Raw genomic sequence first — 23,719 nt, forward strand, 5'->3', positions numbered from 1 at the left:
AATAATTATTTATAAGTTATCAAGGGCTCAGGAAGGAGGGGGAGGGGGGAGGGAGGGGGAAATGAGCACCTGATGCCAGGGGTTTAGGTGGAGAGCAAATGTTTTGAGAATGATGAGGGCAATGAATGTACGAATGTGCTTTACACAATGGATGGATGTGTGGATTGTGATAAGAGTCGTATGAGCCCCTAATAAAATGATTTTAAAAAACAAGGAAAAAAAATAGTTGCAGCAATATATTGACAGGGAACTCCCAGAAATTCACGCTAGATTCAGAAGAGGCATATATCCCTGGTGATGTCAGAGGATCTTGGCTGAAAGCCAAGAACATGAGAAAGCTGTTTCCAGGCACACCCTGTTTTATTACACTTGTAGATAGTGCGTTTTTTACAACGTGATGGTTTGTAGGGACCCTGCCCTGAGCATGTCTATCAGTGGCACTTTTCCAACAGCATGTGCTCACTTAATGTCTGTGTCACATTTTGGTACTTCTCATAATTTCTCAGACTTTTCCATTATGCTGTTAGACACTTAATACAGTATCGCATAAATATAATACCTATATACCACAAAACTTTTGTGTGACTGCCTTTATTTTAATATCTCTTTACACCGAGGTGTGCCTGTACCTGTGTTTCACTGACTGTGCAAAAGCACGTAACTATACAGATCATAACAAATTGTGGATAACTTTACAAAGACTGGGAATTCCAGAATACTTATTTGTGCTTATGCAGGACCTGCACATGGACCTAGAGGTAGTCCTTCTCAGAGAAGAAGGGATCATAGTGTGGGTGTTAAAGTCAGAAAGGGTTTTAAAATAGCGTGACGGTTGTGCTCTCACTGTACTTCTTCAATCTGTATTAGGAAAACATGTAGTCTGAGAAGGTGGGCTCTGTGGAGAAGAACAGAGCATTAACATTGGAGAAAGCCTCATGAGCCTATGACATGCAGAGGATACAACCTTGCTGGGTAAAAGTGAAGAGCACTTCAAGCACTGCTGATGAAGATCAAAGACCGTAGCTTCAATATGGACTATACCGAAACGTATAGAAAGCAAAAACCTTCATGATTGGACCAAGAAGCAAATGACACCCACACAAACTACAGACCCCCCCCCCCTTTCCCACTCAAACCCATAGACATCAAGTTGATTCCAATTCACAATGACCGTATGGGACAGGGTAGAACTGCCCCAAAAGGTTCCCCAGACTGTAATTGTTATTGAAGTAGACTGTCACGTCTTCTGTGGAATGACTAGTGGATTTGAACTGCTGAGTTTTAAGCAATATTAAAGTTGTCAAGGATCTAATTTTACAATTTTACAGGGATGCACAATCAATACTCGTGGAAGCAGTAGTCAAGAAATCAGACGATATATTGCATTGGGAATATGTGCTGCAAATGCCTTCTTTAAAGTGGTAGGCAGCACATGTCACTCTGAGGACTAAGGCGCACCAGGCCCACGCCATGATGCTTCCAAAGCCTCATATGCACGTGAAAGCTGGACAGTGAGTAAGGACCATGGAGGAGAATTGATGTATTTGCATTTTGGTGCTGGTGAAGAATATTGAAAGTACCATAAACTACCAGAAAAAGAAGCGAATCTGTGTTGGAAGAAGTACAGGCAGTAGGTTCCTTAGAAGCGAGGATGGTGAGACTTGATCGCGATTGGTAAAGTGCAAGAGGACAACCCTTAATGAGAAGAATTGACACGTGACCCCAGCAATGACCTCAAACATAAGAATCATATCCAGGTGCAGGTCTGGATAGTATTTCATTCTGTTGTCCACAGGTGAATGTATTTCAAGTGAGGACACGTAGCTCAAAGGTCTCGTTTCAATAATATGGTTACAAGGGAAGGAGTCCCATACAAAACCTCTTAATTTTTAACGCCCTCCGCCCCTCCCCAAAAATCCTACCAAGCATTGTAAATGTAGAGAAGGTGGTGCGCACAAAAGTATTCATGGCACGCTCTGTGGCACAGCCTTGATACAGGGGCTGCTCTAAGCCATCTGGATAACTGGGCGACGGATGTCTTGCCCTAGAGGCTAACGCAGAGACCGGCGCATGCGCAGACGGGGATGGTGCCTCGCCGTCCCTTGGCCCCTCCGCCCTCTAGGTGGCGCTGGCGGCTCCCCCGCCGCCGCCGCCGCCGCCGCGCCTCACGCGGAGCTGGGCCGGGCGGCGCCCGCCGCCTCGTGGGCCTCGGGTCCGCCCCCGCTGCGCGGAAGGCGTGGGCTCCCGGCTCCCGGAAGCGGCGTCCGCGGCGCGGAGCCGAACGGGCTTCGGTCCCCGGAGCGGCAATGCGCGGCGACCGGAGCCTGTGACCTGTGCGCGGCGGCCCTGTAGGGGCCGCTGAATGGCCGCTCGTTGAGGCGGCGCGGCTCCTCGGGGCGAGGCGAGGCGAGGCGGCGGCGGGAGGGATGCTGCTCAAGCTCGTCCAGAGACAGACCTATACCTGCCTGTCCCACAGGTATGGGCTCTACGTCTGCTTCGTGGGCATCGTTGTCACCATCGTCTCCGCCTTCCAGTTCGGAGAGGTGAGTGTCGACGCCGGCGCGTCTCTCCCGGCACGCGTCCGACTCCCGGGGCCCCCGTGACGGCGGGGACGGACCGGGGCGCCCCGAGCCCTGGCGCGCCGGCGTTCGTCTTCCCCGCAGCGCGGGGACAGCCCGCGCCCGGCCTTTCCCCGGAGCTCCTGCCCCCACAACGCCCGGGGTCGACAGCTCGCGACTGTTTGGGGGCGGTGGGTGCGCCTTCTTGCCCGCGCCCTTCTGTCCTTCCAGGTGTTTTCTTCGGCGCCCCAAAGTCGTGCGTTTGCGTTTCCTCTTGGGCCCTGATCTTCCTTCCCCCGCCTTGCTGCGTTCGCTTCTGTAGCTCTTCTCCGAGGATCTGAAGTGTGCGTCTTTTCTCGCTCGTTCCTCCACCACCCCCCAACCCGAACCCGACTCAACTGCCTTCGAGTCCCTGCCGACTCCTCGCGACCCTGTAGGACAGGGTTGAGCTGCCCCCCTCCCTGTGAGCTTCCGAAAGTGCGACTCTTTCAGGGAGCAGGACGCCCGGTCTCTCTTCCCGTTCCTCCCCACCCCCATCTCAAAACTTTGGGCCTCCGGGTGGGCGGGTGCTGCTTGCAAATGAATTGACCCCGCCGATCAAGGGTTTAGTGGGGGGGGGGGGCTTTTTGCACTTTTGCTCCAGTTATTTCAGGCGATTCTACGTCGGGTAGCCCCTAGAGGCTTTTAGGGTAGGCGAACATGCATGGATTTGAAAGATGACTTGCCAGCTCCACACACGTGCCCCCATCTCGGGATCAACCGAGGCTAGGCTCCTCCACGTGACGGAGCACAGGATTAATTATCTTAAGGACGCAAGCACCTGATCTCCTGGGAGCCAGCCAAGCCCTTGGTTCAGGGGATAAGTTAGCAATGTAGACTTCTGATCTGAGCTGCGCTTACGCTTAGTTAACCTCAAACTAAGGCATTGGGTTAGGCGGTAAACGGCAGGTCCAAGCGGCAAGATTAAGACGCGGGAACCCCTAGGTTTTAATGAATTTGTGCTCCTTTGGATTGTCAGAGAGGCCTCCAAAAGTTTATGGAAAAATGTAACTGAAAAATAATAATGGGGGAAAAAACCCCCAAACGATGGAAATGCTACACGAAATGAACTCAACTGTCTTCATACCACATTTTGATTTGAGTATTTTCTACCTTGCTCCTCTCCATTCTGTTTGCTGATGAGTAAGGACGTTGAGGTGTGAGTCCTGTCGTGTCCTACCCTTTCTTCTCCTTATGTGACCATTTTCACCGTAATTGGCTGCTTAATACAGAGAAATAACTTGGATAATAAATTATGTGATTGGGGGGAAAAAAGAAAAATAATCATGGAATTGTGTCATGCATTTTTTAAAGCCTCCCGTTTGTACCTTAACCGTTTAGAATGAAGCAGCTCGTTGTCTTAGGCTTAGTAGTATTTTGTTGGTTGTTTCATTACAGTTTAATAGGGTATATATATTTAACTTTTATTTTAAACTCAGTTTACTCCCAAACCATACATTTTTGCTTCTTCAGTTTCTTCTGGGAGATCGTTTTCTTCATGAAGCCTCCTTTTGTGGTTTAGGAACCGTTTGTTCTTTTTCAGTCATTATCAGTTCCAAGTGGCAGGGGGAGCTCATGGATGGATTGATCCCACCATGAGCTCTGTAAGTCTGGCATCTTGAGGGTTTTGTTTACCTGGATGCGCTCAATGACTGGAGTATCCACACCCAAACTCTTAAGTTCAGCAGTACTCCGCATTTTTAAGCATGTGCAGCAAAAATTCACACTTTGGGGGCCACCAACCCTGGGTCCAACCTCACTCTGGCCTGGGCACATCTACCGCTCCATGATTGTGACGGCAGAAGGGCACACTGCTTCTGCAAAGTGATGTCTTTCAAATATTTCGCGGCTTTCTTGATAGGCATACCCTTGATGACCTGGGCAGTTTCTTAAAATGGACCCAAAGATTCGACCCACTTGATTTGCATGATTTTGTAGGGTTTTCTGGGTCAAGGGAGTAGCAAACCATTTTGGCAGATCCCCTTAGGTCACTACTGGACGAGGAAAAACAGTCCAGGGAGAATTCATGGTCACTCAACTTCTCACCGGATGTTCTTTATAGTAAACATGTGTACAGAGACGATGGCCAGGTTCAAACTGGAATAGTTCAGGTGTGTTATTTTCGGCAATGCCACATTTAAAAATAAATGTCGACAGCAACTAGCAGGGAGAGCTGTAGTTTCAGGGTGTTTGAAACCTGCCTCATTTTTGTTTGTTGCCTTTAAAAGTAACATACCACCAGTGAGTAGATGTGGACTCACATCGGCCCTATAGGACAGAGGAGAAACTGCTCCTCTGGGTTTCTGAGACTTAAAAAAAAATCTTTATGGGAGCAGATAGATTCATCTCTGTCCCTTGGAGTGGTCAGTGGTTTTGAACTGCTGATCTTGTGATTTAGCAGCGCAATGCATAGCCCATTATACCATCTGAAAAATATTAAATTGGAAGATATTGTGCTATATACATATTTACTATAAAAATAAAATTTAAAAAACCTGTGACTCATCATTATTGTGTTAGCAAGTTGCAGAGGTTTTTACAATGTATTTTTATTGTATCATGATTATGTGTCCCCTTCATGACAGTCTCCTTCAAGGGCACACTCAGGCAAGACCCTAAAGGTGACTGCCCTTCCCTGGGCTGGTCAGAGGGCGTGGAGGTAATCAGCTTTCCAGTGCATTCTGCTTGAGGGCAAGACTGTTCCCATCACTGGTTAATGGTCAAAAGGAATTCAATGGAAGCTTAATCCTAATGGGGACTCTGCAAATTGATTTTGGCTTTCACGATTATTCATAGCCATCTACAAATCAGGTTTAAGCTCAAATTCAACATCGAGTGATTCATATACATTTGTTTCAAATCATCCAGTGCAACCCCCTCAATGTACCATTTTTTTCTCCCACTTCCTCCTTGTCTTTCCTGTTTCCATACTTCCTCCTTTCCTAACTCTGTCCTGGGTAAATGCTGCTTTTTCATCTTAAATGGTTGACTGTTCTACCATGGGGATGAGTTCAGTTCCAGACCCTAAGGCCATAGTCTTGAGAGTGACTAAGAGCCATAGGCTGGGGGGTCCCACCCGACTCTGACCTGTAAGGCTGGTGTCCTAGGATTTGGGGTTCCTTTCCCCACTCTATGCAGGACCTTCTCATGCGATCTTTTCTAGAGCAGTGGTGGCTGGGTACCATCCAGTTCTTTTGATCTCAGGGTGTGGAGATTGATGTTTGTGTTCTCCCTTAGTCCATTGGATGAATTCTTTCCATGTGTCTTTTAATTTTCTTCATTCCCATTTCCTAAAGATGGGGTGAGAGCAATATTTGCACCTTAGATGGTTGCTGATTAGCCTTTAAAATCCCAGTCGTCACGCACCAAAGTAGGATGTAGAATATTGTCTTTGAACTATATGCTATGCCAGTTGGCCTTGGTGTCTCCAGAGGCTACAGCCTTGACCCACTGGGCCCAGTGATTCATTCCTTCAGAGTATATGGTTTTGCCTAAGAAATTTCCTAACTTGATTGTGCCACCACATTCCTGGATACCTTTGATGCAAAATAAACACAAGCTTATCCTCTGACAAATCTATTTATTTGTGGGCCTATTCCCATCCTTCCTCCCACACCTGTTCGGCCTGTGTGTCTGCCCTAGCACCTAGATCACTGCTATTTCCACCCTTGAGTCTTTGGTTTTCTTCACTCTTCCCTGCTATGGATGGGAATAGACCAGTAGGTATATCATCAGTGGTCACTCGCAAGCTTTTTAGACCCCAGACATTACTTGTCAAAGTAGGATCCAGAATGTTGTCCTTTTGCACTGTGGTGTGCCGATTGAAGTGTATGCCCCTGAAGCCTATGGTTTTTCTCTTTTGAGCCTAGGAACGTTGGACTGCAAAGTGTTTGATTCTATCTCAGATGTTTCTGTAACTGTGGCCCTTGTACGCTCTTGTCTCTTATTAAGAGCCACACCACACCTACAATTATGTATGTGGAAATATCTACACTACAACCAAACCTATATCTGTAGGCTCACTTAAAACTGTCCCCATCCCTTTAGCATACCTGTCTACCTCTGTCTCAATTTGTAAATTACTGGTGCAGAATTATTTGTTATATCAATCTCCATATTTTCCCTTTATCTTGTATTCCTCTCAATGTCTTCAGGCCATAATGATTTCCCCCATATTGTGTATTGATTGCTTTTCTCCTCACCATTTGTTTGTCTTTTATCTTGTGAGAATTTTTCTTCTCCCCCTTCCTTTCCATGGTGACCATTAAAGAATGTTTTGCGTGTGCGTTTCTTGTTCTAGTTTTGTTTTTAGTAACAGTGGTCTCATACAATATCTGCCATTTTGTGACTGACTTCACTCAGCATAATGTTCTCCAGGTTCATCGAGGTTATGACATGTTTCGCAGATTTATCCACTGTCTGTAGTGGATGGGTACTTACGTTGCTTCTTTTTATTTTGTGAATAATGTGTTGAACATAGTAAACATCAATTTGTGTTATGGCTCTTCTCTAGTGTATATGCGTTTGTAGTGAGATTGCTGGATCATAAGGTGTTTCTATTTCTACCTTTTGACCAAAGCTCCATACTGTTTTTCACAAAGGCTGCGCCATTTGACGATAGAGTGCCAATGTCCCTACACTCTCACCAATATTTGTTGTTTTCTCTGTTTTTTTTTTGACCATTGCTGGTATTGCCCGAGTAAGGTGCTCTCTCATTTTGATTTGCATCGCTCTGAAGGCTAATGATTCTGAGCATCCCTTCATGTAATTTGTTCAGTTTTTGGTAAAGTGTCTGCTCATGTCCTTTCCCCACTTTTTAATTGGATTGCTTGATGCAGTTTTTAATTCTCAGATGTGATGTGTCTGATTAACATGCACACTTTCATGTTCTGAAAGTCATTCCAGCTCTGCAATTGCTCTGTCACCCCGAGGCCCACTCTTAGAGTGGACTCTACAATGCAGGGGCTCAGAGAGACGATTGCAGCGCATGCCTCTCTTCATCTAGTTGCCGTGAGGCCAAGAAAGGAGGCCTGAGTAGTGCCGCTGTAACAGAGGCAGAGCAAGGCGGAGGCATGGGTGGGTGGAAACAACCTAGAGGAGGTACAGAGACCATCACAGGAAAGCAGGAGCCTTAGGAGAGGAGTGGGGGTCTGTAAACAGGAGCCCTGGTGATGTCGTGGCTGTACCCTGGACTGCTAACCACATGGTCAGCAGTTGACCAACCACTGTACAGGAGAAAGACAAAGCTCTCTGCTCCAGTAAAAAGTTACCCTTCTTGGAAACCCAGAGAACAGTTTTACCCTGTCCAAGGCACTGGGGGTGGGGTGGGGTGGGGAAGCACCCACTGGGGGGAGGGGACGGATAGCAGGGACATGAATACCCGCATGCAGGCCTGCCTGCTGGAGCTCTAGGCATACAGCTGGTGCCTTCACCCTTTCCTCTTTGTTCCTCGAACAAGCCAAGCTTCTTCCTGATTTTGGATCTATGTGCTCAGTGAAGCTTTCTGCTCCAGTAAAAAGTTACCATTCTTAGAAACCCGCAGAGCAGTTCTACTCTCCCCTATAGGATCCCTATGAGTTGGAATTGACTCAGTGGTAGTGAACTTGATTTGGGAGAAGTCTAAACATAGGAGAGAGAGGGAAAGCAGATTTTAGGCAGGTGGGGGGAGTACTTTGAGCGATATCAGAAAAGCTTATGATCCTTTTGACCATTTGAATTATTAGTGGTTTAAGGTACGACTAGTCCTACAGCACTTGGTTGCAAGTGAGAGGTCCAACTCAGACCTAGCTTAAGCCAAAAAGTCAGTCATTGCTGACTCCTGTAATTTTACACTATGTAAGTGAAACTTCTGGCAGGGTTGTTGGATCCAGGTGTCCAATGATCCCAGCAAGCCTCTCTGTCTTGTGCTCTGGATTTGCTTTCTTCTGTGTTAGATCTGTTCTCAAGCAAACTCTCTCTGAGCACGGGTGCAAATATGGCTGCCAGCAACCAGTCCCAGCTTCGAGTCTACCAGTTTAGTAAGGCCAGCCCGGATAGAGTTGCTCTTTGTCATGAAGGCCGGGGAAACCCAGGCTGCCTGCTTGGCCAGGGCCATGAGCATGCTTGCGAGGCTGTGGTGAACCACCTGGGCCAGGTGCGCATTCTTGGAGAGAAGGGAGTGGGCGGGCTGTCAGTCTCAGCTGAACCACAGAGGAAAACCACGAGGATGTTATCTGAAAAATGGCTAGATCAACAGATACCCTGGACACTGGGAGCCAAAGCCCAGTTCTTTTCTTTAACAGTGATGTTGACATTGTGACTGTCATTGCTGCCAGCCCTTCACCTGTTCTAGATGACTCTATTGGTAATGACTTGATGCTATCATAGAGGCGGTCAGCCAGTTAAGCACTAAGCATCTCATCCTAGGTCTTCAGCCCTCTGGCTGCAGTGCTCTTGAAGACTGGGAGCAGGAGACCTGCCCTCTGGGCGGGAGCCTGAGATCACACTGAGCGCAGAACAATTCAGCATTCTTTGTCCAGTGTGCTTGCTGCTTCCTGGTTGGTGCGGAAGCAGAGAGCAAGCTGCCCTAGAACAGCACGTGTGTTTTCTTTAGTGGCTTCTCCACTGATAGGGACAAGTGTTCCCTAACAGGCCTGTATAGAATCATGTGAAGGAATTCTAAAATGTCACCTGGTCTTTAGATTGTTCCTAGTCTCTGTATGCACTACATTAAAATGGACAAAGGAGGGATCTTTCAAGAACGTTACAGACAAAGGCACACTTGTGGAGGGAGTGACAAGGACTCCGCTCATTCGAAAGCCATGTTGCTCACTTGGAGATGGCTTCTCAATATGACCACTTAGTTAGATGTGCTTGGCTTTCTCCATGACCTCCTGTACTTCATTTCTGCTTTCATTCTCTCCACATTGGATAAAGCACATGTTCCATGTCTTCAGAGGTTGCTCATTTGACCGACATTTAAGGAGCCACTTGCTCTCTGCCAAATACTCCACCGCTTCCTGGAAGGAGGTGGCCAAGGCGAGGAAAGCGGGCCTTCTTTCTGCGTGAAGTGAAAGGTGCCCCAGCTGTCCAAGTGTGGAGATGAGGGGACTCCGCTTTCTAGGAACAGAAGTGGCTCAGGCGACTGCCGAGTCCAGGAAGCCAAACGCACTGTGTCAAATTGAGTCTGACCTATATAAACAGACTGCTTGCCAACCACTCCTGGTTCTCAGTTTTTAGTTTTATGGCCCAGGAGCTGAGGATAGTTTTCTTTATTTTTCTCTTAATTATGCTGAATAGGTAGCATTCACCATTTAAGCAATCTTCACGTGCACAATTCAGGGTAAGAAAGAGCTTAGTAATATTTCATAGCACGCGAGACTTATGTGAAATGCAGTCCAAGTATTCATGAAACCAAACTCACTGCCATTGAGTTCATACTGACTCATAGCAACTCTAGACGACGGGGCAGAACTCCCCTTTTTTGTTTCTGAGACTGCAGCTGTTTACTGGAGTAGAAGGCCCTGCCTTTCTCCGTTGGAGCAACTGGTGGTTTTGAATTGGGAACCTTATGGATTTCAGCCCAGTGACTAACCGCTACCCTACCCCCCCAGGGCCCCTACAAGTCTTCAGAAGTCAAACTTTATTGGAACACAGTCATGCCCGTTCCTTTGCACATTGCCTGTGACTGATATTGCTGTACAGCAGCAAAGCTGAATAGTCAAAATCTAAATCACCTGTCCTGCAAAGCCTAAGCTGGTTAGTACCTGGCACTTCATAGACTAAGTTTGCCAATCTTTGCCCTAAAACGACAACTTTCTTCTCAGAGCTAAGTGGGTCAGCTGGGGTTGGCTGAGCCAGGCTGGACTTGGCTGCCTCTGCTTCACCTGGCAGTGGACTCTCCGGACGTGCTCTTCTGAAAACAATGTCCAAGACACCGGGCGTGAGGGTGGTAGTGGGTAGCAGGTGCATGAATACCTGCAGGCCTGCCTGACGGAGCTCTAGGCACACAGCTGGTGCCGTCACCCTTTCCTCTTTGTTCCTCGAACAAGCCAAGCTTTTTCCTGGCTTTGGACCCATGTGCTCGAGATTCTACAGGCTCTGAGAGCACTGGCCCCAGACCATCTTGACACTGATGCCATATGCTGAAGTATGGATTCTTACTCACAGGGATGCTTTCTGACAAAGGAGGAGACCCCGGGTGGTTTCCTAGGTTGGAATCGCCTCGGGGCTCCTTCCTTGCCACACCTTCCTCCATGGGCCTTTCCCCCCATCCAACCTAAAGCAGCCTCTTCCCACCAGCACATTTCATAGCCTATCTGTCTTTTGAAATAGTGCATAGTGTCTGTCTGGGAGAAAGAGGAGGGTTTTTACTCCTGTAAAGAGTCAGTTTCAGAACCCCACATAAGTTCTACCCTGTTGTGTAAGGCTGCTTTGAGTTGAAAGAATGGATAATTGTGAGTTTGATTTTTGGTGAGTATCAGTCTTAAAAAAGGAGCCGTTGGTTGTGTAGTGGTTATAAGTTGGACTTCGATCCCAAAAGGTCAGCAGTTCGAAACCACCTTCTCCTCTGAGGGAGAAAGACTTGGCTTTCTACTTCTGTAAAGAGGTACAGTCTCTGAAACATACGGGGCAGTTCTACCTTGTCCCAAAGGGTCACTATGAGTCAGCACTGACTAGATGGCAGTGAGTTGAGTTTGGTCAAATTGTTGTGCATGTACATATTATGTATATATATATAGTACTTCAGAAGCTATATGTATATTCAAATACTTGTTTAATGTGTGCATATGAATATTTAATGTGTGTATATATATTTAATGTGTTATCTCCCTTCCTGTTCTCAAAGCTTTGCTAAACTATTAGCTACTTGGTGAGCCCTGATCGGGCTGTGGGCTCAGCATTGGGCTGCTAACCAGAGCCCTGCAGGTGCTCATCGGAAAGGATGAAGCACCTGCCCTCTGAAGACTGACAGGTGTGCTGAGGGTCATACTCAATAGCCAAGGGTTTGGGTTTGGTAGTGAGATTTCCTACCTGACTTATAATTGCAACTCTGCTTGCACTTCTATTTGCCACTTTCTCCTATCTTTATTTCCCCCAAAACACTTGAGAATCTGTGTATTTTACTCATTAAGACAGTGGGGTTTTTCCTCTAGAATATAAACTCCACGAGGTTAGGGATGCATTGTCCCCAGCATGTGTGGCACACGATAGGTGCTCGCTCAGTAGTTGGTGAATGAATAAAATCCTTGGAACTGCTACAGAAGAGTGTATCCTTCTGGAGGTAATACAGTAGAGGCAAGAGAGCCATAAGTGAAGATCCCTTGTCTAGGAGTTCCTTCTCTTAAGTGGAAGCTGGAACGTTCCTTTCAACTTTGATTCTATGACTACTTGTTATTGTGGTGTTGAGAGGAGGGAGGGCTGACTTCTTGGGAGTAGCAGTACATAGTAGTCTCCTGATTTTCCAGCTTGTATTTTTGTATGTTGTTACATGCCCTTGAGTTGGCTCTGACTCCTAGTGACGCCTCCATGCATAACAGAAGGAAAAAATCTCCTGGTCCTGCGCCATCTGCACATCTCTTCCCATCTTTGAGCCCCTCATTGATACCACTGTGCCAGTCTTGTCCGTGGTCTCCTTTTAAACCGCTCCACTGTTTTACCAAGCATAATGCATTCTTCTGGGACTGGGGTTTCCTGAGAACATGGCCAAAATATGGGAGAAGTGAAGTCTCACCATCTTTGCATACTGGCTCTACATCTTCCAAGGCACAGTTGATCTTTTGACAGCCCGTGGTACTTTCAAATATTTTTGTCAGCACCATAATTCAAATGCATCAATTCTTTGATCTTCCTTATTCAGTGCCCGACTTTCACATGCATAGGAGATGATTGGAAATACCATGGCTTGAGTTGGGCACACCTTAGTCCTTGAAGTCACATCTTGGGCTTGTCAGCACTTTAAAGAGGTTTTGCAGCACAAATACCCAGATGCAATGTGTCATTTGATCTCTTGACTGTGCTTCTAGGAGCTTCAGTTATGGATCATAGCAGGATCCTGGACAGCTTCACTTTTCTCTTCATTTGTCATGGTGTTCTCTGTTGGCCCAGCTGCGACGATTTTAGTCTTGTTTACATTGAGTTTTTATTCCATGCCAAAGGCTGCAATCTTTGACCTTCATCATCAAGTGCTTCCAGTCCTTTTTATATAGCATTTTCCGTTTTTCCACCTCTTAGTTTGTCTTATCTATATTACTGAAAGTCAGTCCAACACGAAAAGGCTGAGTATCTAAACATCAACATGAACTGTGTGTATGTCATTTTACAGTTGTAGATGTGGTCTCATGTATTTCATATATATATGTATATATATTTTAAACCATTGTATTGGGGGCTCATGCAACTCTTATCACAATCCATACATGTATTTCCCTACTTAACCATAGAGTTTTACAAATTTGAGATTATGATTTAACCTTTGTTAGTCTTAACATGCGTTTCTTTTAATGGAAGCTTTCTGGTTATTAGGTTTATTTAGAAATAACTTGCAGAACCAGTATAACAAGAACATATCTTGTTCCTATTTTGTGTAATTAGAAAATAAGATTACATAATACAAGATTATTTCAGACTATGGAAAACCTATGTACTACTTCGTAGTAGTACATACCTACATTTGCCAACTTTCAGCATATATATGTGAGATGTAGTCCGTGAATATGATCCTTCTAGTCTTAATTCCTTATGTGGTACTTTATAATTGTGGATTCTATGCCTCTGGCTACAATCACAATTTGGATGGATTATATACTAATGGATATGATTAAGGTAGCATTGAGTTCTGAGCTTAGTAGAGTGTGGCAGCCAAGTCATACTCTGTTTCCTTGTGGGTAAGGCCTGCTAAAGGATAAAAGTCACACCTCCACCAAAGCCATTTCAAACCCAGAGAGAAATCCTACAACCATCAGAGGCATCCTAGGACAGCAGAGCACGTTCAAGTTCTCTAAAGTGAGGGTGGCAGAGATCGGAGGCACCAAAGATGATGTCACAGCAAAGGTGCCAGGCTAAGACCAGAGATGGAGGAAAGGAAACCATGAAATAGAACAGAGAACCAGTGCCAACATCTTGGACTGTGAGGCTTCCTGGTCTACAGAGGCCGAGGCCAGGGGACCACCTGACTGAGAGACTAGACCTGGCTGCTAACTCAGGAGCGCTGCCGCTGCTGCTGCAGACTAGTGACTATACAATTCATTGATCCTGACTTGTTAATTTCTCTAGTAAGCCCACATAATTGTGAGGTTTGCCTGTGAGTTCTCTGTGGCCATTGCACTGAATTATAGAACCCAATACGGAACAGAGTGTGGTTGGTTTTAGAATAGCTAAAGAAAGATGAAGCATAGAGGCACGTTTGACCTTTATCTCATGGCAATAGGGAAGCTAGAGGAGGTCGGGTATGCAACCTCCGTGCTGTTTTCATAATGTGTATGTGTGTGCGCGTACGCGTGTATTTCTGACAACTTCAAGTGGGGAAGTTCTCAGAAAGTCATTTTTAATAGAAAAGCTGTCAATAATTCCAGATTGATAACACAGATTGTGAACACAGTTAACTTTTTAGAGATGATATTCTAAGAACTCAAGCCAGATTCAGAAGAGGATGCGGCATGAGGGATATGACTTTTTTTTTTTTTTTAAGATCTTTACTTTTGTCTTCATTGGACTGTGTGGATCCTAACAGATTGGTGAATAGAATTGTGGAAAGGGGCATCTCATAAAACTTAACTCTGCTCTGATGGAACATGGACCCAGGTCAGGCGGCAGTAATTCAAACAGAAAAGAGTGGGTGTATGTGGTTTGAAATCTGAAAAGGTGTGTTCAAGGGTGTATCTTTTCACCCATAATTGTTCGGTCTGGATGCTGAGCAGGTGGGCACTATAAAGAAGAGTGGAGCGTTAGAATTTGAGCATACAAGGAAGACACGACCTTGCTTGCAGGAAGTGAAGAGACTTGAAGCACTTACTGATGAAGAGCAAATATTACTTTCTTCAGTCTGGAGTTTACCACAACATAAAGAAACCAAAAATCCTCACAGCTGGACTGATAAGCAATGTCTTGATAGAGAAAAGATCGAGGCTCTCAGGGCTTCCATTTTACTTGGAGCCACAATCTAAGCCTATAGAAGCAGCTGTTAAAGAGTCAAATGATGCACTATATATATGGCTTTCATCCTGGAGAAATTACCTGTTTTGTTTTTAATTCCATTTTCTTGGAAACTTTTTGAAGCCCTCTCCTTTCGTATTTGGCATATGTAAAGGATCTCTTTAAAATATTGAAACACAATGATGTCACTTTGAAAACCCAGGCGCCCCTGACCTGAAGCATGGCATTTTCAATTGCTTCATGTGTGCGCAAAACCGGACAATGACTAAGAAGAGGTCGAAGAAGAACTGATTTATGGTGTTGGCGAAGAATATAACCAAACACTGTCAGAATAGCTAACAAATTTGTCTTGGAACAGGTACAGTCAGAATGTGCCTTAGAAGTGAGGATGGCAAGACGTAGACTCATGTTCTTTAGCTGTGTTGCTAGGAGGGCTCAATCTCTGAAGAAGGATGTGCTTGGTAGAGTAGAGGGTCAGCACAAAAGAGGAAGACCTTTAATAAGATGGATCGACACAGTGGTTGAAACAGTGCACTTAACTATGCTGTGGTGACACAATCTGGTGTCACAATCTGGTGACACAATCTGGTATCAACTTGAGACTATTTAGAGTGAAGGGGTGGAGTTTAGCCTGTCAATCAGGTTCCAGCATGATGACCTCATTTGGAGGTGCTATGAAGATAAATAGCTCACTGTAGGCCAAACCCACACTCACTCTGCTTGACTCTCCCCGTGAGATATTCCTCTAGGTGGAGACCTACAACAGCGCTGAGATGCTTCCACCGCCACTGGATCACAAGACTTTCCACCCACTGGCCTGTGATATCCTGCATTCAGCATCATTGCATGGCTGCATGAGTATAAAGAGGAAATTATAGACTGGTATTGAACACATGGGCCAATATCGGACTTGTAGACTTGATCTGGACTGGGTTGGGATGTTTTTTAATATACAATTACGCTTTATGTAAAGCTCTTTAATATACATATATGAGTCTCCCTGGATGTATTTCTCTAGTCTACCCTGACTAGCACACACACTATTGTGAGGATGGTACAAAACCAGCAACATTGCGTTCTGTTGCATACATAGAATGACTGAGTCAGAGCAGACCCAACCGCACCGAAAGGCAGTAACAGTTTTCAAGTGTGTTCAACCTCAAGTTTTGCTGGAGTGGTGGTAAAGGGAACTGTTATTATCTTCTTCCTTCCCCGCAAAATTTAGGATCTTAAATGTATTATAATTTATTATAATCATTTTCATTGTAAATTAGGTGGGATTTTACATTTCAGATCTTGAGCTTTGTTTTCAACAGTTTAACTACTACCTTCCTTCTTTAATTCAGCAGCTGTTTGTTGAATGTCTATGGAATGTTAGTGACAGAGGTGATAATACAAAGGTGGAGAGACAGAATCTCTCTCCTTCGAAGTGTGTTGATGAGCAAGGGCGATGGCTGGACAGATAAGTTATTTGGGGTTAGTAAGATCAAAGCAGGAAGGGCAGTGTGGATGGGTCCAGAGTCCAGACCTGAGAGCAGCCATCCTCGTTCTTTTCTTGTATTATCATCTCTGTGACCATCTGGCGAACATCTGTGGGCCTCTTCCGGAAAAAATGTTTTAAAATTTTATTTTATTATTATTTTAATGATTTTATTGGCGCCTCATACAGCTCTTTTCCATTGTGTCAAGCACATTTGTACATTTGTTGCCTTCATCATTGTCAAAACATTTTCTTTCTACTTGAACCCTAGGTATCAGCTCCTCGGTTTTTCCCTCCCTCCCTCATGAATCCTTGATAACCTGTAAATTATTATTGTTTTGTCATGTCTTACACTGATCGATGTCTCCCTTTACCCACTTTTCTGTTGTTCGTCCCCCAGGTAGGGGGTTGTATGTAGATCATTGTGATTGGTTCTCCCTTTCTCCCCCCACTAACCCCTTACCCTCTTGGTATCACTACTCTCATTATTGGTCCCGAGGACTCTATCTGTCCTGGATTCCCTGTGTTGTGAACTCTTAACTGTACCAGTGTACATGCTCTGGTCTAGCGGGATTTGCAAGGTAGAATTGGGGTCATGAGTTGGGGGGAGGAAGCTTTAAAGAACAAGAGGAAAGTTGTATGTTTTATCGGTGTTATACTGCATCCTGACTGGCTCATCTCTTCCTGTGACCATTCTATAAGGGGATGTCCAATTATCTACAGATGGGCTTTGGGTCTCCACTCTGCACTTCCCCTCATTCACATTGATATGATTTTTTGTTCTGGGTCTTTGATGCCTGATACATGATCCCATTGACTCCTCATGGTTACACAGGCTGGTGTGCTTCTTCCACGTGGGCTTTGTTGTTTCTCAGCTAGATGGCCGCTTGTTTATCTTCAAGCCTATAAGACCTGAGGTGCTATATCTTTTGATAGCTGGGTACCATTTACTTATGCACCCATTTCATCTTACGCAATAGTGTCGGAAAGGTGAGCATCACAGAATGCCAGATTATTAGAACAAAGTGTTCTTGCGTTGATGAAGTACTTGAGTAGAGGTCCAATGTCCATCTGCTACTTTAATGCTTAACATATAAATATATGTACATAGATCTATTTTCCTATCATATATAAATACATTTACATATGTATATACTTGTATTTAGATCTCTATAAATGTCTTTGCCTCCTAATTCTTTCCTCTCTTTCCTTTTACTTTCTTCTTGTCTTGCTATCACGTTCGGCCTTCATTCAGGTTTCAGTAATTTCTCTCAGCTACATTGCCCCTCATCAAGCCCTACCAGGCTTCCTACACCCTCCTCACCATCGATTTTAGATCACTTGTTGTTCCCTTGTCCCTGGGTTTGTTGACATCCCTCCTCCTTTCCTCTACCTCTCCCTCTTCCATGTCCCCCAGAACCATTGGTCCCGTTGTTTTCTCCTCCAGATTGTTTTTCCCGCCTATCTTCTCTAGACAGACATACAGAGACAATAATAAGCACAAAAACACAACAGAGCAAACCAAAACAACAACAACAAAACAAAACAATATAAAAAAACAACAATGACACCAAAAGAGAAACTTGTAAATAGTTCCAGGTCTGTTTGTTGACCTTTAGGGGTGTTTTCCAGTTGAATCTGATGGGGTGCCACACCCTGGCCCCAAAGTCTATTTTTGGTATTCTCCAGGGACTTCATTGCATTGCTCCCCTTGCTCCTCTGTTGCACACCGTTAGGTGTTTTGCCCCTGTGTGGTGGGGCCAGATTGGGTCCAATTCCCACACTCCTACATTGTGCCTCCAGTGTTGTCCCTTGTAGCACTGTGGGTTAGTGAGGGGCATTGTGTCTCTTGGTGGGGCTGGCCCTGTGGTCCTCTCTGTGCATTGGCTGCTCTGAGCAGAATATTGTCCTTGGTGAGCCAGGATGCGTTTCACTCTCTCTCCTCCCCACTTTGTTTGCAATTTGCACTTCTTTAACTCTTGGTGAGTTTTATTATATTTTCATGTTTGTACTAACCATCTATATTCAATTAGTTGTACCTTTAGCCCATTTTCCTATCCTGATAGGATTATTTTTATCATTGATTGATGGTAGATTTTCATTAAGTGATCATTATGGTCCCCATGAGTCACAATTGACTTGAATGCAGTGAGTTTGATTTTTGGGTTTTTCCATTATTTATGGAAGTGTTATAAGTGTTTTTATCTTTTATGCTTAGGAGTAGGCTTTAAAAAAAGACATTTCTACCCTTTCAAGCAGGTGGGGAACCTTTTTTCTATCAAGGGCCATTTGGATATTTAAGGACCATAGTTGTCAAATGTTTAATGAACTCTGCGATGGCATGGCAGAAACAGCAACTTCTCTTCGGTGAGGCGTGCTGTCAGCTGGTGTTGATGATTTCATGGGCCTTATATCGTCCATGGGCCAGACGTTCCCCATCCTTGCAGTATGGTTTGCATGGACAGTAACGTTGCAATTGCTAATTAATTAAATGCACAAAATAGTCTTTCTTTACTTTTTATGAGTGTTTTGTTAAAATTCAAAACGAATTAAGATGAGTAGGATTTGAATAGTGGTCTTTCTTGTTCCTGTAACTGCTTTTTACTGCCTTACAGTGATTGCTTTGAACTCTTTGGTCTCCATTCCAGCTTCTTTTCACACTGTAATGTTGAATTTATTTTAATCTCACCAATTTTAAATACTACTAAGTCATTTCATGCAAATAGAATGATTAGCCCTTAACCAGAATATCAGCTCTTTCAGGACAAAAGTATTGATTTCTGTTTTGTGCTTTCTTAAACACCACTCTAAAGATTTAGCTTAGGTTTTTGTTTGAAATGAAAAAAAAATCATTTTATTAGGCGCTCATACAATTCTTTTTTTTTTTTTTTGCTCATACAATTCTTATCACAATCCATACATACATCAATTGTGTAAAGCAAATTTGTACGTTCATTGCCCTCATCCTCAAAACATTTGCTCTCCACTTAAGCCCTTGGCATCAGGTCCTCATTTTCCCCCTCCCTCCCCCCTTCCCCCTCTTCATGAACCCTTGATAATATATAAATTATTATTTTTGTCATATCTTGCACTGTCCGACGTCTCCCTTTACCTACTTTTCTGTTGTCCGTCCCCCAGGGAGGAGGTCACATGTAGATCCTTGTAATTGGTTTCCCCTTTCCAACCCACCCTCCCTCTACCTTCCCAGTGTCGCCACTCACACCTCTGGTCCTGAAGGGATCATCCACCCTGGATTCCCTGTGTTTCCAATTCCTATCTGTACCAGTGTACAGCCTCTGGTCCAGCCAGATTTATAAGGTAGAATTGGGATCATGATAGTGGGGTGGGGGAAAGCATTTAGGACCTAGAGGAAAGTTGTATGTTTCATCGTTGCTACATCGCACCCTGACTAGCTCCTTTCCTCTCTGTGACCCTTCTGTAAGAGGATGTCCTATTGCCTACAGATGGGCTTTGGGTCTCCAGTCTGCACTCCCCATCATTCACAATAATATGATTTTTTGTTCTAATGATACCTGATCCCTTCAACACCTCGTGATTGCACAAGCTGATGTGCTTCTTCCATGTGAACTTTGTTGCTTCTAAGCTAGATGGTCACTTGTTTACCTTCAGTCCTTTAAGACTCAAGCTGCTATATCTTTTGATAGCTGGGCACCATCAGCTTTCTTTGCCACATTTGCTTATGCACCCATTTGTCTTCAGTGATCGTATCAGGGAGGTGAGCTAACAATGATCTGATTTTTTGTTCTTTGATGCCTGATACCTGATCCCTTCGGCACCTCAAGATCACGCAGGCTGGTGTGCTTCTTCCATGTGAGTTTTGTTGCTTTTGAGTTAGATGGCCGCTTGTTTGCCTTTTAGACCCAAGATGCTATATCTTTTGATAGCCAGGCACCATCAGCTTTCTTCACCACATTTGTTTATGCACCTGCTTTATCTTCAGTAATGGTGCCAGGAAGATCAGCATCATGGAATGCCAGTTTAATAGAACAGTGTTCTTGCATTGAGGGAGTACTTGAGTGGAGGCCCCATGTCCATCTGCTACTTTCATACTAAAACTATACATATATGCACATAGATCTATTTTTGCATCCTCATATATAAATACATTTACATATGTACACTCCTGTATTTAAACCTCTATAAATGCCATTTACTTCCTAGCTCTTTCCTCTCTTTCCTTTTGTCCCACTATCATGTTCAGCCTTCATTACTGTTTCAGTAATTCCTCTCAGTTATATTACCTTTGGTCATGCCCTACCAGGCCTCCTACACACTCCTCACCACCGATTTTGGTTACTTGTTGTTCCCTTGTCACTGGGTTTATTAACACCACTACCTTTCCCCCCACCCTTCCCTCTCCCATGTCACCCAGAACAGTCAGTCCTGTTGTTTTCTCCTCCAGATTGTTCATCCAGCCTATCTTACTTAGACACACCTGCAGAAATAATAACATGCACAAAAACAAGACAGAGCAAATCCAAACAACAAAAGAAAACAACAAGCCAATGACAACAAAACACAACAAGAAAGAAAAGCTTGTAGTTAGTTCAAGGACTGTTTGTTGGCCCTTTGGAGTGTTTTCCAGTTGAGTCCGTTAGGGCACCAAGCCCTGGCCCCAAAGTCTATTTTTGGTATTCCCTTGGGACTTCATTGCTCTGTTCCCCTTGCTGTTCTGTTCCACGCCCTTAGTGTTTTGCCTTGGTGTGATGGGATCATTTTGGGCAGTGTTCCCACACTGTGTCTCCGGTGTTGTCTCCATGGGTATGAGTCAGTGAGGGATGTCGTGTCTCATAGTGGGGTCGGTGATGTGGCCTTCTCTGTGGATTGGCTGCTCTGAGTGGGAATATCCTCAAGGCTCGTTGGGCCAGGATGTGCTCCACTCTCTCTTCCTCCCCCTTCATTTGCTCTCGTGTGCTCTGATCAGACATGTCCCTCTCCCCGAGCTGTAGTTTCAGTGCTGTCCTCTGAAATAAATTCTTCTGGGGGGAGGGGCAGGTGTCCATGTAGTTGGGATTGGGGCCGGCTCCTCAGACCTCTCCACTGGTTCCCTGCTCCATACCAGCATGTGTGTTTTTAAAATTTTTATATTTATTTTTTTTACCCTTATGGTTTTGTTATGTAAATATTTTTTGGCCCAATTTTATTTTATTTTTTAAAAATTAGGAAATGAAACCATCCAGGAGTTGTTGTTTTTTTTAATAAACATTTTACTAGGGGCTCATACAACTCTTATCACAGTCCATACATATACATACATCAATTGTATAAAGCACATCCATACATTCCCTGCCCCAATCATTCTCAAAGCATTTGCTCTCCATTTAAGCCCTTTGCATCAGGTCCTCTTTTTTTTCCCTCACTCCCCGCTCCCCCCTATATAAATATTTTTAAAATAAATCATTTTATTGGGGCTCTTAAAGCTCTTATCACAACCCACATATACATCTGTTATGCCAAGTACATCTGTACATATGTTGCCATCATCATTTTCAAAACAGTTTCTTTGTACTTGAGCCCTTGGTATCAGCTCCTTTTTTCCCCCTCCCTCCTTCACTCTCTCACCCTCTTACCCTTATGACCCCTTGATAAATTATCAATTATTATTTTCATATTTTACATCCTCTGCCGTTTCCCTTCACTCACATTTCTGTTTGTCCCCCTGGGGGTGGTGTGTGTGTGTGTGTGTGTTGCACATCGATCATTGTGATCTGTTTCCCTTTGTTCCCCCTTTCCCCCCATCTTCCTTCTACCTTCATGGTATCACTGCTCCCGTTGTTCCTCAGGGGTTTATCTGTCCTGGATATCCTTACATTTCTAATGTTGTAAAGGATGCCAAAAATGTAGGAAACCCCAGAGGAGTGTGTGTTGGACTTGTGTTTGAAATTCTTAGTAGTCATGCATCTAGGTTTGGCTCATGCCTTCTAATTTCCATGCAGAGTGGGGAAGTCTCTCCAGTTTTGATAGCCACTCATCTCCTAACATGAATTCAGTTCATTCCTTCTTTAAATTTGTAAAGTTCTGCTTTATTGTGCAGACAAGCCATTTTGCATTGGGAAAGCCGGTGCCTTTAATCAGATGTGGTTAAAAAAGGCTAGTCATGAGCAGATTTGACTTCCTGATTGGTATCAAAGGCGGGTGGAAGGTAGGAACAAGACAAAGCACAGAAAGAACATCTGTATAAGATGACTTAGTATCTCAGTGTCTTTTAATGCAGAACAAGTTTTATTTTCAGAAACCATGAAGAACTTTTGTAAACTTAGAAACACTATCGCTTTCTGATGCCGTCATCAATATCAAAAGCTCATCAGTGTTAGAGTGCTTCTTGCACAAAGCCCAAGAGCCCTCAAGATGTTAATTTTTACAGGGCAGTCATGGACTGTCAGATGAACAAACAAATCAGTCTAAGAAGAAATACAATGCAATTGATGTATGGAGTGTTAGAAGTGCTGTAAGAACCCCCAAATGATGGGAACAAAAGAAAGAAAAGGATGATGGCAACTTATGTACAAAAGTTCTTGACACCATGGATGTATGGACTGTTATACGACCTGTAACAGCTTCTAATAAAATGACTTGAAAAAAAGAAATACAAGCAGAGTGCACCCTAGAAACAAGGCTAACCAGACCAGCTAATTTTCTGTGGCCATGTGGTCAAAAAGACAAAACGCGAAACAAACCATACTCACTGTCATGGTTGATGCTGGTTCATTGCGACCCTACAGGACAGAGTAGAACTGCCCCTGGGAGTTTTCAAGACTGGAACTGTTGACAGGAACAAAAAGTCTTTCTCCCAAGGAGCTGCCGGTGGGTTAGAACCACCACCTTTGTAGTTGAGCAGCTCACTAAGTAGCTTACTGTGCTACCAGGCTGCTTTGAATCAGCCGACTGTACAACTCTCAACAGTGTACCGACCTTTCTGCTGAGCTTAAAAGACATAGCTACCGAAGGTCAGCTGCCTTTTACCGAGGAAGTTTTATGTGCTGTGTGCTTGGGCCTGCTAATGTCTGTCTCAGCTTCTGCTCTTACCGCTGCTGTCAGGGAATGGATCTGAAAGCAGCAAGGTCTGGAGAGCAACTTGGCCATGGTGGGCTTTGCCTTCTCCCTTTTCGAGAATGTTGGTTGATCTTGTGCCAGGCACAGTGTGAGGTTCTGGGGATTAAAAAGAGAGATCAAAGCCCTGGGCACTGAGTTGCTCAAGAGGTGTAGACAGACATTGAAGTGGGTAAATGACCCTGCAGCACTCCAGGTGCCATGTCTAGGAGACCAGTGAGCAGCTCGTCGTCATGGGTCAGTGTTGTTATTCAGTCCTGTACGGCATGCCCTTCTCTTTTCCTCACCACCCTCTTCCTGCAAAACAGGCGGTATTAATATTCTCAGTCCGCACAGGAAGAACTTGAAAGCAGAGAGGTCCCCTAGATTGATATGGTCAATAAGCACCAAATTGAAGATTGTGATTTCTGATCGTAAATCTCAGGATCTCACCGCCATG

The 23,719-nt window shown here is 44.6% G+C and overlaps 1 protein-coding gene across 1 annotated transcript in view; it reads left to right on the forward strand.

Annotated features, from left to right (window-relative positions):
- Positions 1-2,239: 2,239 nt before the first annotated feature.
- The window catches only part of GNPTAB (N-acetylglucosamine-1-phosphate transferase subunits alpha and beta), a 106,359-nt gene continuing 84,879 nt past the window's right edge, over positions 2,240-23,719 (forward strand). Inside the window, exon 1 of the mRNA XM_075551098.1 lies at positions 2,240-2,543. Coding sequence (XP_075407213.1) covers positions 2,427-2,543 — 117 coding nt within the window. The 5' untranslated portion in view covers positions 2,240-2,426. The remainder of the gene's footprint in view (positions 2,544-23,719) is intronic.

Source organism: Tenrec ecaudatus, chromosome 6 (assembly GCF_050624435.1).
Source record: "Tenrec ecaudatus isolate mTenEca1 chromosome 6, mTenEca1.hap1, whole genome shotgun sequence".
NCBI lineage: Eukaryota > Metazoa > Chordata > Mammalia > Afrosoricida > Tenrecidae > Tenrec > Tenrec ecaudatus.